At 40.3% G+C, this 13,820-nt stretch overlaps 3 protein-coding genes across 3 annotated transcripts; all 3 read right to left on the minus strand.

The window, feature by feature from the left end:
- Window positions 1-722: 722 nt before the first annotated feature.
- Window positions 723-2,804, minus strand: mcat (malonyl CoA:ACP acyltransferase (mitochondrial)). Its single transcript, XM_020926337.2, has 5 exons — window positions 2,031-2,804; window positions 1,837-1,924; window positions 1,557-1,774; window positions 1,353-1,490; window positions 723-1,012 (listed from the first exon to the last, which is right to left on the minus strand). Exons 1-5 carry the CDS (start codon window positions 2,454-2,456, stop codon window positions 740-742), a joined length of 1,143 nt encoding a protein of 380 aa, XP_020781996.1. The 5' UTR covers window positions 2,457-2,804; the 3' UTR covers window positions 723-739.
- A 135-nt stretch (window positions 2,805-2,939) lies between these two features.
- def6c (DEF6 guanine nucleotide exchange factor c) lies at window positions 2,940-6,956 on the minus strand. The gene is made up of 12 exons (XM_020926212.2): window positions 6,846-6,956; window positions 5,914-6,054; window positions 5,644-5,826; window positions 5,126-5,356; window positions 4,902-5,048; window positions 4,673-4,781; window positions 4,281-4,510; window positions 4,093-4,200; window positions 3,819-3,985; window positions 3,482-3,674; window positions 3,313-3,403; window positions 2,940-3,229 (listed from the first exon to the last, which is right to left on the minus strand). Exons 1-12 carry the CDS (start codon window positions 6,939-6,941, stop codon window positions 3,057-3,059), a joined length of 1,869 nt encoding a protein of 622 aa, XP_020781871.1. The 5' UTR covers window positions 6,942-6,956; the 3' UTR covers window positions 2,940-3,056.
- A 1,851-nt stretch (window positions 6,957-8,807) lies between these two features.
- On the minus strand, window positions 8,808-10,359 carry LOC110161470 (tetraspanin-7-like). The gene has a single exon (XM_020926213.2). It carries the CDS (start codon window positions 9,655-9,657, stop codon window positions 8,809-8,811), a length of 849 nt encoding a protein of 282 aa, XP_020781872.1. The 5' UTR covers window positions 9,658-10,359; the 3' UTR covers window position 8,808.
- Between the last annotated feature and the right edge of the window lie 3,461 nt (window positions 10,360-13,820).

Here is a 13,820-nt window from a genome sequence, read left to right on the forward strand (position 1 = left end):
CAACCACCTCAGTGACTTCAGCCAGGGTGATGGATGAGTCCTGCCTCCGAGTCCCCAGCCTCAGCTTCCTCCTTTTTATTTATTTATTTTTTTTAAATAAAATTTATAAAATTGAGGAGATCCTCAAAGGAAGGAATACTTTGAGGATCTCCTCAATTTTATTATCTAATTTTAAAAAAAAACATTTTATCAAGTGTCAATTCTGAGAGCTGAAAGGCTTGTCTGCAACAGTGAAGGATTTCAGGCACAATGACTAAGCCACAGCACTTGGTAAAAAACCCCAAAACACTCTTGTGCAATTGTATGTATGCAATGAACATCAATGAACATTGAGCAGGCTGTTTGACTCATCCTGGAATCCTGTGGCATGCACTGACTGTACTCATGTAACAGTGGAGGCAATAGCTCTTACTGTGCATGATAATTAGAGAATAGAGAGCCTAAATGGCAGGTTTTTATGTTTTGTACATTGTTTTTCATTTGACTTTACTTTTTCAAAATCGAATAACATTTAAATCAGTTGAGATCACATTACACAGTAGAAAACTGTCTAGTTGAGTGTAGTGAAAAGAAAAATTCAGATTTTTTTCTTACAAATGTACAATAAACTATTAAATAACTTTCATTTGATTGTTCTTATTTACACAAATTTAAATAATGTCTGAATAATGATTAAAGCAAATTCATATATGCAACTGTATTAAAATAAAAATATAAGAATATTTAAGAAAATCCACATTTAATTTTCCAAGTCAGTAACATCCATTTGTGTATATGTTTTGAACGCTTTCCTGTTGCATTTCTGAAGTGTGGCACCCAACTGTTTCCCAGGACCAACTTCATATGTGTGTGGAAACGACTGTCCTTGTGTCCGTTCATAAATCTCATGCAAAGTCTGCTCCCATTTCACTGGTGACACAACCTGCTTCACCAACTGTCGCCGGACGTGGGTCTCATTCATATAGCGTTTGCCATCCACATTTGAGTACACGTTGATCTCAGGACGACGCACCTAAAACCATCAAAATCTTGATAAGCTTGAAAACTGACATGTTGTGATCTACTGCATTCATTAAAAATCTATAAAATTCATCTTTTTAGCTAATGATGCAATCTATAATTTTTACAATTAATCAACTCTAGTCGAATTTGGTCAGGTAATAAGTATAATGTCATATAGCACATATTATTTCCTTTAATCCCCACAGCATAATGTATAATATTTTCACCAGACCATTATATTTTCATCAGATATCCAGCTAAGTGTTTGTCCTAATATCAGTGATACGATGCAAAAATATTTAACAAAAAATTTATGAATATACAACATGTTTACAGGAGTGAGTGCATACCTCCACCTGGCGAAGTACTACTCTGAGTGGTTCCAAAGCAGACTGCATGAGCTCCGTGTGGAAAGCCCCACTGACAGAAAGCACTTTGGTCCTCATGAAATTTAACTGCCTGGAGTTCTTCTGTAGGAATTCTAGGGCCTGGGAAACACGAGTCCACTTTCAGAATGAAGCAAGTTGCTTAATGTAATCTTGCTCAAAATGTACCTGTTGATGTCCAGCAATGACCCTGGCGTCAGGGAATAGATAGTTGGCCACAGAGCAAACAGGCTCATCAATTCCCACGGTTTTGCAGTGCTCTCTGGCCTGTAGACATGCAAACTTATACTGTGCCTGAGGTTTGCCAATCACTGATAGCATCCCACTGGGTACCAGTTCTGACGCTTTCTGCATGGCCTCAGCACGCACCTTCACCACATACAGCGCTGAAAGAGAGGACATACATTACACTTTATGCTATCTGAAGATCTGATAACAAATTACTTACCTTCTTCAAATGTCATGGATCCAGAGAATACTAATGCAGCAAATTCTCCAACACTAAAGCCTGCTGCAGCGACACATGTTTCAATGACCTTGAATGAGAAAAGTTCATTTTTATTGTTATTGTTTATTGTTAGGTATTTCAATAAAGAAGTCTACTTATATAAAGGCTGAGCAGGTAGGTTGAGTTATACACACCTTAGGGTTGAGATAGTTAAGTTTCTCTACAGCTGCCAGTGAGGTGACAAATACAGCAGGTTGGCAGTGCACGGTCTTCATGAGCTCCTCTTCGGGTCCCTCCAAACAAAGACTTAGCAGATCATACCCGAGGATCCTTTGGGCTGCAGTAAACATCTCTTTGACGTTGGGGTACTTCAGAAGTCCTCGCCCCATGCCCACAAACTGGCTGCCCTGCCCGGGAAACAGCAGCACGGAGCAATTGCTGGGGTCTTTTCGCGGTCTGAGTTTCCCCGCAGGAGAAGGGGCTTCATCTGCGGTGTTATTATGAGGTTCATCGATACCAGAGCTTGGCGGTTCGCCTGACAGTCCTCTCACCAACGAGAACAAACACTGGAGTCTCCTTTTAGCTGTCGCACTCCGACAACGGATAGCGGACGAAAACATGAGGCAACACTGATAATATCGTATCTAGTATGATAAATCAGTCCCGTACGATTAAATTTTTTGTATTTATTTTTTAACAAAGCTCAAGATGTCATTTAAATCGGCATGATGTGAGTTCATAGTTCATGGTGGCCGCCATGTTGTTTAAGTCATTAACTCGTGCCATAATACCACTTCCGGTTGATTTTTTACCGTGTGAATGTTACAGCGCCACCACTAGTGGGTTTTTTTTTTTTTTGTGTCAAAATGTCAAGTTAAAAATGTTTAAAATATTAATTAACAACTCAATAATTGCTAGCTAACACGTATAGTAGAAGTGAATCTGAATTTAAACCTATACACTTGATTAGTATTTGCCTTGTTATTTTGCCTTTTTTTTAAATAAATCAACCAGATGCACACGGTTTGCTGTACAACAATTTTGGTACATAGATTTGTTAGCTTAATTGCTGTTTTATTTAAAACAAAGCTGAAACAAGAAACTATGGATATAAATATAATGTATACAATTATTTGTTTGTTCCAATAACATAAACAACAAAATCTTCAGTATGATACCTGATCACCAATCGTATTTTTGGTTTTATTTGTTTGTTCTTGTCATGTTACATGGCTATCTGACAGATTTGCAGCTCCCATTTGCTCCTCCAGACATTCTGTCTCCTCTATGATTTGGTCTTTAATTTTTAATTTGCTGATAAATTCATTACTGGCTAAAGCACCCTCTTTTTTGGGACACATAAGCTTCGTGGACAGTCGATGTTCCAAGCGTTCTGAAAAAAAAAAGCATATTTCCAGAGATAAGAAATGGTATAAGAATGGAATGTAATGAAAAAAAACACATATATAAAAGCACCTCCAGGGGTGACAGGTGTCATCAGACGATTAAGTTGGACGTTCCAGTGCCGTACATGTTGACTTGCATTTCTGAGCTTCTCTTGTACTTTCTGAATGACACACACAGTATGTAACTTGGTTTATGTTTATAATTATAAGATTTCATTATCTGTTCAAGCCCTTCTTGCCTCAAGGTGCTGATGGCTTCTTTGACGACTTTCCTGTAGATCCTGCAGTTCTTTGGAAGCAGAGTGAAGGACTGTGCCCTGCTCTATCACATTGTTTGTATTCTCCTGAATGGGGCTAAGACTTTTCAAAGCCCTTTGCTGTTCTTGAAGAAGGTTGAACTGCTTCCTTTTCTCCTCTTCTTCCAACAGTAGCCTGAGTAAGAATTTAAATAAATAATGTAGCAGTAGTGCAACTCTGATTAAAAAAAGATTAAGAAATAAAGAACACAATGCAATAATGAGGCAATGAAAACAGTGCAGTCTCTTTGGAAACAAATTTATGATGATAATTCCTTACCTCTCGAGCTCTTGTCTGGCTCTCTCTTCCTCTAGCCGCGCCTGTATTTCCATGTTGAGAGCTGCCTCCAGTTGCCGCTGTGTCAACTCCAATTCGAGGATCCTTTTCTTCTGCTCTGCAGCTTCCTTTTCCTTCTCTTGCATCTCTGCCTGCAGGCTATCTCTAAGCTATTGTACACACACACAAACACTAATCACTAATCATTACTATTCTTGAATTTAATGCAGTAAAAATGTATTTATTTTGTGAAGTGAGTAATCAGAACAAAACCCACCATCTCTGCTTCCTTCAACTGTCTCTCCAACTCCATCTGCACTTCCCTCTGTTTCTTTCTCTCTTTTTCCTCTGCCTCTCTTCGTCTGGTTTCCAGTTCACGGGCATGCTACCAGACACAATAAAGACTTTCATGTAAACTTTTCCTGAAACTCCTAAGTCATACATTCACACCAAGCACTTTCTTACTTTAATGATGCTCTCTATTTCCAAATCCTGTCTGTCTTTTTCCTTCTCCATCCTTTCAATGTCTTGGATATTGGAGTCATCCGATTGGCTGCTCCTGCTGCTGCAGCTGCTGCGGGTGCTGCGACTCCGCTCCCTTTGGTTTTGTTCCCGCTGAATTCTCCTCTTCAGCTTCAGTTCGTAGTGAAGAGATGCCTTTTTCTCACTCTGGAGGCGCAGGGCAGTCTGTATGGCTGCACAAATATGTACCGATAGACATCACTGTAATGGGTTTTCTCTGTTTATATGTTTCTTTTAGCTTTCTTGCATTGCTGCAGTTGGGTTAATGAGTTAATAACGTAATCAATTACATACAATTTCACATAGCCAAAGAGTTAGTGTACTCATATTATCACCTTGAGTCCATTCGACTTTCTGTTTCTGGTCAGATGCACTCATCTCAAAGATTTTATTGTGGGTTTTAACACAAAATAAGCAACGCTTCCCCTCTTTGTCTGGAATACTCTAAAATGATAAAGAATCAAGATGTTCAGAGACATGTTTCAGTAGCAACAGTGTATCTACAGTAATTAATTCCTGAGAAACTAAAAAATGCACACAAAAATGTCCAGATGATTAACTAACCTCAACTAAACAGCCTTTATCTAGCAGTATTTCGCCTCTTTTATCTTTCATGTCCTCACTAACAAAATATGCCATGGAAAATGGCTTCAGCACAAACCAACGCTCAGTCCAGTTCCTGCGAACATGGCCCTTTTTCCACATGTACCCCTACAATCAGAACAGAGTGTAACTTTAGAGAAAAACAACAAAAAGCATATATAAAAAAAACAAGGAAAAACACTGACCCGCTTGAGGACATTGTGGTACATTTCCAAAAACACCTCATGTAAAGCCAGGCTAAAGGCCTCTGCACTGGTCACTCTGAGCAGTTGCCCTGCACTCATGTGCTCCAAGAAGGCCCACACCGATATGCCTTCTTCCAGCACAGTTATGTCCTGAGACAATAAATCTTCCAAGAACTTCCCATCCCACTCTTGGTTCATTGCAGTTGAAATCTTCTTCAACAAGTATTCCAGCTAAATATGACCAAAGATTATGTTATTAAGAATCTGGAAGCAATTTATTTTTTGTCTTTGTCATAAGGAAAAAAAAAACTAAACATTGCAGCAGAGAGGCCGGAAGGAAGAGTCCCATTAAGAAAGAATGTAAAGAATAAGTTAATCTGCAAATAGATAATTAAAGTGTTTTAATTGGTGTGCCATTTAGAAGGGCAAACTGGTTTCATCTTCTTTCTGTTGGTTAATATTTTATTGAACACATGTGGATTTGTTATAATAAGTACATCAAATGTATGAAGGCCTACCTCTTCAAGGATCATGACTAGTGGGTAACGGTCTTCTGACAGTAGATTGAATAAACAGAAAAGCTTGAAGCAGTCTTTCTGAGACAGAAGTCCACCATGAAAAACACCCCTTAAATTCTTTTTCATGGTCATCATCCAACAAAGGTCATCAAACTTTTCTTTGTCAAAGTTTCCCTCTTTGACCTGGAAAAAATGTTTTACATCAAATTCCATGTAAGCGTATTTGTTATTATATCTTCTGTATTACGCCAATACAGTAATAAAAATTACCTTATCCAGGATGTATTTGTTGAGATAGGGCATATATCCATGATTAGACACTGGCCCATCATCATCATCCTGGAAGTGCTCCTCCAGGGCGACTGGGTCATGAGGAATGTTCAGCACAGTGTACAAGTTATGGGAAAGGACCTAACAAACAAAATTCAACAACTCAAAATTATCACTATTTTACTGCTATTTTAATGGACACTCCTGCTGAGGCAAGTGGGCCTCAGCTGTGCATGTCAGGACAGTTAGTTTCATTTCCTTGAATTCTTAAGGCATGTACAGACTGAACACAAGCTCAGTTTGCTTAGGGGCCAACAATCCAATGTTTTATTCTTATGGCTGCTTTGGACGGCAATTGTGCCTATATCACCAGCTCTTAGTGGCTTTTTAGACTTTATAAGAACAAGTCTGAACTTTGAGCTTTTCGTGATACGTTGCGTGATTTCAGCCTTACAGCTTGTTACAAATATGTTACGCTACCGGGCATCTGAAATTTTCCTTGATGTGATCAATCTAGAGCTGAACTATTACACTTGCCACTAGGTTTGTGTTTTAATATTTTCATAATGTGGTTCTGTTAGGTGTTAAATGTAAGTGTTAAGTGTAGGGGTCAATGAGAATTAGAATAGGCCTATCATATTACATAAACCGAAATATTGCCTGGCTGCTAAACTAATAAAATCAGCGGCATTCCAAGACATTTTGAGGAGGATTAGACTTCAGGGTGAGCGTTTAATTGCAATTTCGATTTGACTGCAGAGCTATCAGTCAAGATTTTCAATTTCCATTTGTCTATAGATAGCATGGGTTATTGCTGCGTATCAGCTGATTTCCAAAATCAAATGGGGTCTTTGATGGTAGACGTAAACCGCATGCAAATCCTTCTAACTTAATTAATTAAAGCAATGAGAAAAATAAATCACAATGCTTACCTTAAGTTGTGACTTTGACACTTTTCCACACTTTTCAACGTCCAACGACGTAAACGCGTACCAGATGGATTTGAGAAGCTCCGATTTTAGATCCATTTGGAGTCAGTGGTGTGCGCACAAACAGCAGCATATCTGAGCGCTACGGCTGCTTTTTACACAATCATATGGGTGAGCGGACCTCAGCGGCGAGGGTAAGAATTGCCTAATGGCCTAATGTAGGGCAGAGCACCGCTGCTATGCAAACTGCAAACACGCCAAAAGTATACAGATGTAGGCACAGATAGAGGGCGGAGAAGTTCCACACCTTGCCAAACATAAACAAAATTCATGCAGTAGGAGGGATTAGGGGGATTTTCAGACAAGTATGCCGAAAAGCCAATTAATGAAAATCTATGTACTAACCCGATGTCGCTTTTTACTCAATATGAGCTTTCTACAATATTCTATACTTTTGCTTGTTTTTGTTTGTTTGTTTCAGAACAAAATCTGTAGACAAGCACGTAGCCTATCAATTTTAGGCTGTTTGTAAAGTTAGTCAATATTTTTTCTTACGATAGCCTATTCATATATTGCTATTTTAAGTAATTGCCTGGTTATGAATCTATCTTGTTCACCAATGGCAAAGCTTGAGCCTATAAACTAAAGGTACACTGCGAAACTTTTCTGGTTATTGGTCCGCCAACTACTTGTCTTGATGGAGATGTTAATGCTATACAATATTCAACATGGCATTAAAATTAATAATTCTTAAGAGAAAAAGACTGCTCACTTGTTATGAGATACTTTTGATCCCTAAAAACCCCAGCAATGAAATAGCCAGGTCTGTGTTTAAAGGTGCCTTATGTAACCTTTGTGATGGAGAAACTTTAACTTACATTTAGTATATTATAGCTGTTCCTATGGAAAAAAAAAAAAAAAAAAGCTTGAAAAACAAGCACTCTTACTGTGGTGGGTTTGCTTTCCACAGATCTGACCCGTCTTAAATGTCATTTCAGCTGGGCTTACTACTAGTAGTTCTCTTGCAGGACTTATGATTGTTATATCAGGTTTGTTCTTAATTTTTCTAATTCTGTTTTATTAAGTACAAAGTCAAATGGTTGTGCAGAATGACATGAAGATGAACAGGTGGTCAGTGGTCCTAATTTGATAAGGATTGAATACATAGCTTGTTTGTGTGTTTAAAGTTCTTTGCAACAATGTACATTAGACAAGGACACAACAAAGACCCAAATGCCTTGCAGGCTAATCAATAGAATAATCAGGTCATGAGAATGCAAGCGTGGTTTAGCTGTCACACAGTAGGCCTATCAGATGATAATTGGTTTCAATATTAGGTTTACAATTGACATAGTAATTTATTAGATCAAGGTGGCCGATTGCATGGCAATTCAGGACCTATTTTAAATAAATAAAATTTGATGAAATACACACAATGGTTATCGTTTACACTGACGTCTATAAAAGATTCTATACAATTTATTTTCAATTATGAATAATGTGTACAATTCCTACAGTATATTATTTGTCTTTCAACGTGACATGCTACACAGATCAGCCATAAGGAAACAACGGTTAACTTCTACCAGGACAATCAACACAAATTCATCAATATATCACAGAGAATTCAAGGCAGCATTCATGTACTTGGATAAGATAGATTTTACAGTGCAACTTTACACTCACACTATTTTGAAATAAAACATATTTGGCCAATGTTCTTTCACGTGTCAAGTTCTTACTGGGAAAGAATTATCCACATCAATAGAAAACACTGAAACTTTGGAAATGTTTATGCTCAAATGCATTTTTCTAAATACCATGCTCCTGTCTCAGATGTAATGTTTTCACATGTCTAGATCTATATTATTAACACATGCAAATGTTCTACTCTAGAATCACATAGCCAACATGACAACATTGACAATATTATCTACAAAATTGGTAATTTGTTACATTGAATGTATCAGTGTACTATTCGCTCAGGTTGCTGTGACTTAATCCTGTTTGCCAGCATGCAAGCTAAGGCAATGCCTCCTATCTGGGTAAAGGCCAGTCCTAAAACAGAAGCTGCAATATGAAATACATTATCATTGACTAAACTGAAAACTTTACGAAAGCAGCCATGAGGGTGGATTCCAGCAGAAACTACTCCTTCATTGTCACCTGACATCAAAGGACGGTTCCTGCAGCCTTTACGCTTTATGCAACAGCTATCTGGAAGGGAAATAGAGGTGGCATTTTCAATAGATGGGAAGGCAACATGTTGAATTGCCCAGTCTGAGGACAACCAGTCACGCCAACTGTCAGCTCCACAACATTCCAAGGCTCTTTGCAGACTATCCAAAGCATCTGCTCGACCTTCATCCTCTGTGTAACCGGCCACTGCAAGCTGTAAGCCACTCCGAAATCCTCCAGCAATGTCTTCACGATAGAAAAGACCAGAGAGTCCACCTGTCAATCCTGCAATAAGCGCAACAAGTTGAAAAAATCCATAGGCCCTAAGAAGATAGGGCAAGTTTGCAGCTACTCCAAGACAACCAAGAAAACCCCATGCAGTAACAATAGCCCCTGTGGACAAAAGTATTAAAGGGGCATTAGGGTAGCGATTCGCAGACAGCAGCATGAAGTCAGACAGCGAAATCTGAGCCCAAACACCTAATGTAAAAATGGCTAAACCAGCTGCCCAAAAAAGACAGCTAAAAGCCAGGAGTCCCAGACGAAGAAGATGCATGATTCCCACTGGATGACAACAGGGTGTAGGGGCAAAAGATGAAGGGCCAGAAGGTGCCAGCAAAGCCTGAGAGGAGTCCATAGACGAGGAGAGACACTACTGCTGAGACATTTACTGCAAGTTCACAATACTCATCTAAGGCTTGGCTTTTGGGGCTTGGACACACAGATATGGGGTTGTAAGTCATTGCAGAGATGGTGGTCCTGCCTTAATTAAGCTCTCTCTCTCTCTCTGTTTTTATCCCTGCTTTCTTTCTTGCCCTCACACTCCTTGCCACACTTTATGGCTTGTTATTAATCTGCTTTCACCACCACAACCTCAGCTGCACTGTAAATCAGGATGATGGGTGTTGTGCTCTTCAGTTATCTGCATTCGCAGCTGTCTTGCGGCCATATAAGTTGTTTATTTGAGTATTATTCCACTTGCATGGTCTTCAATAGAGCAAATTTAAAATATAACAGCCACACATTTATACCAGCAAACTTACGGCTGCTGTATTCTTGTACAAAATATAAAGTGAGAGGATGGATCTCATGTGTACGGTGGTGTATTGCTATCACTCCCCAAAAAATATTTCGGCTCAGTATCACGTAATTACGTGAAAAGTTTCACGTTATAACGTGATATTTTTCACGTTATAACGTGAAATTATCACGTTATTTCATGATATGAAATTATCACGTTATTTCGTGATGTGGTATTTTCACGTTATAACGTGAAATTATCACGTTATAACGTGATACGAAATTATCACGTTATTACGTGATACGAAATTATCACGTTATTTCGTGATACGCATTTATCACGTTATTACATGATATTTTCACGTTATAACATGAAAACGTCAAGTATGGTTTTACGTGATTTCATTATAAGATCAGCCACAGCCAAACCACGCTTCCCTGGGTCCAGTCAACTCCAGCCTGAGCATGGCCCACGCTGAAAATGTGGATTCTCCACTCTTGAGATTACTTCGGGCTCGTGTTGTCTCCTTCGCATGAAGCAAGATCGTGTAAGTGTATTTTACTGTTTCGTCCCCAAGTTGTGTTGTCGTACGGTAGCAGAATGCTCTGTAAGCAACTGCTGAATATTAGAGCTGGAGCGAGTTGTTCGCTGTGGGTAGAGCTGCTAAAAGTACCTAGTCTGTTTGCAATTCTGTTATAGCTCCTAAGAATTAGTTAAAGACAAAAGCATTCATTTGACACATTTCGGTGTTTCCAGTTATTTATGAATAATGACCATAAAACATTGTTGACTGTATGCACTCAGACATAGACAGTGTAAGAGAAGGTTATTCAGAAAACGTGGTGTAGTTAGCTAAGCTAAGCCCCGCTTCAACTCATCTGAGCCCGGCCTGGGCAGGGGAACAGCGCTCAGGTCCCTGTGCTCCTCCGGTTCAGGCCGGGCTCAGATGATCTAGGCGGGGAGTGGTTAGGTGCCTCGGCCTGAGAAGCGCTTTTCTCGAGAAGAACCAAGTGCACGGAGGCTCAGAACAGTAACGAACCAGACCGGATTCGCGCTTCTGTCTGGATGCTTTACTCCACCTCAGAACCAGCCGCAACGCTACACCGGAGCAACCCGCACGGACCTATAGTTCACTGCGCATTCTCGCTTTCCCCGCACGGAACCAGCGCGTATAGGACGGCCACGGAACCGCTCAGCGATGTCTTTACTGCTGTTGGCTGCTGCTGTTACCCGAACTCAGAGCTTCTGGGCTGATGTGCAGCGAGTTGTGTACAAAGTTGTAGGCTACGTGTGCTGTTTTATGAGTTTATGATGATAACTTGGGATGAGGACGGCCGTGGTGTTTTATGGTTTTTATTCATGAAGAACTTGAAACACCGACATGTGTCAAACGAATGCTTTTGTCATTAACTATGGAGCTATAACAGAATTGCAATTTTAGCAGCTCTTTGCCCACAGCGAACGACTCGCTACAGCACTCGTTCAGCAGTTGCTTACCGAACATTCTGCTATCTTGAGGACGAAACAGTAAAATACTCTTACAAGATCTTGCTCCATGTGAAGGAGATAGTGTTCTGGTGTGTTCTGGTGTGTTCTAGGACACCACGAGCCCAAAGAAATCTCGAGAGTGGAGAATCCACACTTTCAGCCTGGGCCATGCTCACGTTGGAGTTGGCCGAAGGGAAGCGTGACTGTCTTTATTTTTCCGGATCCGCGGCGGAGGCGCGGCTGATCCGCTGCGTATCTCGCGGACCCGCCCAGGACCCGTTTTGGATCCGCGTTCAGAACCGGGTTATCTGGCCCGGATCTGCCGCGGATCTGTTTATTAAGTCGTTAGGAGCCTAAATGTGTTTGTAATAAATGAATAAAATAAACATCGTTTACATTGTAAAAAATCTGCTGCTTCTTTTGTTAAATAATGAGATTTAATGTTAGGATATCACTGATCCAACTTTGAGTTGTTGAGGTTCATGTTTTTAAATGTAAGCATCTACATCCTAGTTGTGATACTTGCTGTAAAAGGTGTTTTATGTACAGTTTCAATGCAAATGTTGCTGTGCGTATTTAGGTCAGTAGGAAGGGCTCCTAACGAAGGAGAACACTATCTCCTTCCCATGGAGCAAGATCTTGTAAGAGTATTTTACTGTTTCGTCCTCAAGATAGCAGAATGTTCGGTAAGCAACTGCTGAACGAGTGCTGTAGCGAGTCGTTCGCTGTGGGCAAAGAGCTGCTAAAATTGCAATTCTGTTATAGCTCCATAGTTAATGACAAAAGCATTCGTTTGACACATGTCGGTGTTTCAAGTTCTTCATGAATAAAGACCATAAAACACCACGGCCGTCCTCATCCCAAGTTATCATCATAAACTCATAAAACAGCACATGTAGCCTACAACTTTGTACACAACTCGCTGCACATCAGCCCAGAAGCTCTGAGTTCGGGTAACAGCAGCAGCCAACAGCAGTAAAGTCATCGCTGAGCGGTTCCGTGCCGTCCTCTGCGCGCTGGTTCTATGCGGGGAAAGCGAGAATGCGCAGTGAACTCTAGGTCCGTGCGGGTTGCTCCGGTGTAGGTGTAGCGTTGCGGCTGGTTCTGAGGTGGAGTAAAGCATCCAGACAGAAGCGCGAATCCGGTCTGGTTCGTTACTGTTCTGAGCCTCCGTGCACTTGGTTCTTCTCGAGAAAAGCGCTTCTCAGGCCGAGGCACCTAACCACTCCCCGCCTAGATCATCTGAGCCCGGCCTGAACCGGAGGAGCACAGGGACCTGTGAGCGCTGTTCCCCTGCCCAGGCCGGGCTCAGATGAGTTGAAGCGGGGCTTAGCTTAGCTAACTGCACCACATTTTCTGAATAGCCTTCTCTTACACTGGCTATGTCTGAGTGCATACAGTCAACAATGTTTTATGGTCATTATTCATAAATAACTGGAAACACCGAAATGTGTCAAATGAATGCTTTTGTCTTTAACTAATTCTTAGGAGCTATAACAGAATTGCAAACAGACTAGGTACTTTTAGCAGCTCTCTACCCACAGCGAACAACTCGCTCCAGCTCTAATATTCAGCAGTTGCTTACAGAGCATTCTGCTACCGTACGACAACACAACTTGGGGACGAAACAGTAAAATACACTTACACGATCTTGCTTCATGCGAAGGAGACAACACGAGCCCGAAGTAATCTCAAGAGTGGAGAATCCACATTTTCAGCGTGGGCCATGCTCAGGCTGGAGCTGACTGGACCCAGGGAAGCGTGGTTTGGCTGTGGCTGATCTTATAATGAAATCACGTAAAACCATACTTGACGTTTTCACGTTATAACGTGAAAATATCATGTAATAACGTGATAAATGCGTATCACGAAATAACGTGATAATTTCGTATCACGTAATAACGTGATAATTTCGTATCACGTTATAACGTGATAATTTCACGTTATAACGTGAAAATACCACATCACGAAATAACGTGATAATTTCATATCATGAAATAACGTGATAATTTCACGTTATAACGTGAAAAATATCACGTTATAACGTGAAACTTTTCACGTAATTACGTGATACTGAGCCGAAATATTTTTTGGGGAGTGATAGCAATACACCACCGTACATGTGCACCCTGTCTTGGCATGGAGGGGACATCCAAGTGTGCCAGTCTGTAAAACTGTGACATCAGGTATGGGCAACATAACATTTTATGATACTGATATATCAAACCATAAAAAAAAAAACTAAAACTAAATAAAAAGAAAAACCATCAAAACATATTCACCGATATACT

Source organism: Boleophthalmus pectinirostris, unplaced genomic scaffold (assembly GCF_026225935.1).
Source record: "Boleophthalmus pectinirostris isolate CB_2022bp ecotype Guang Dong unplaced genomic scaffold, ASM2622593v1 HiC_scaffold_18, whole genome shotgun sequence".
Classification (NCBI taxonomy): Eukaryota; Metazoa; Chordata; class Actinopteri; order Gobiiformes; family Gobiidae; genus Boleophthalmus; species Boleophthalmus pectinirostris.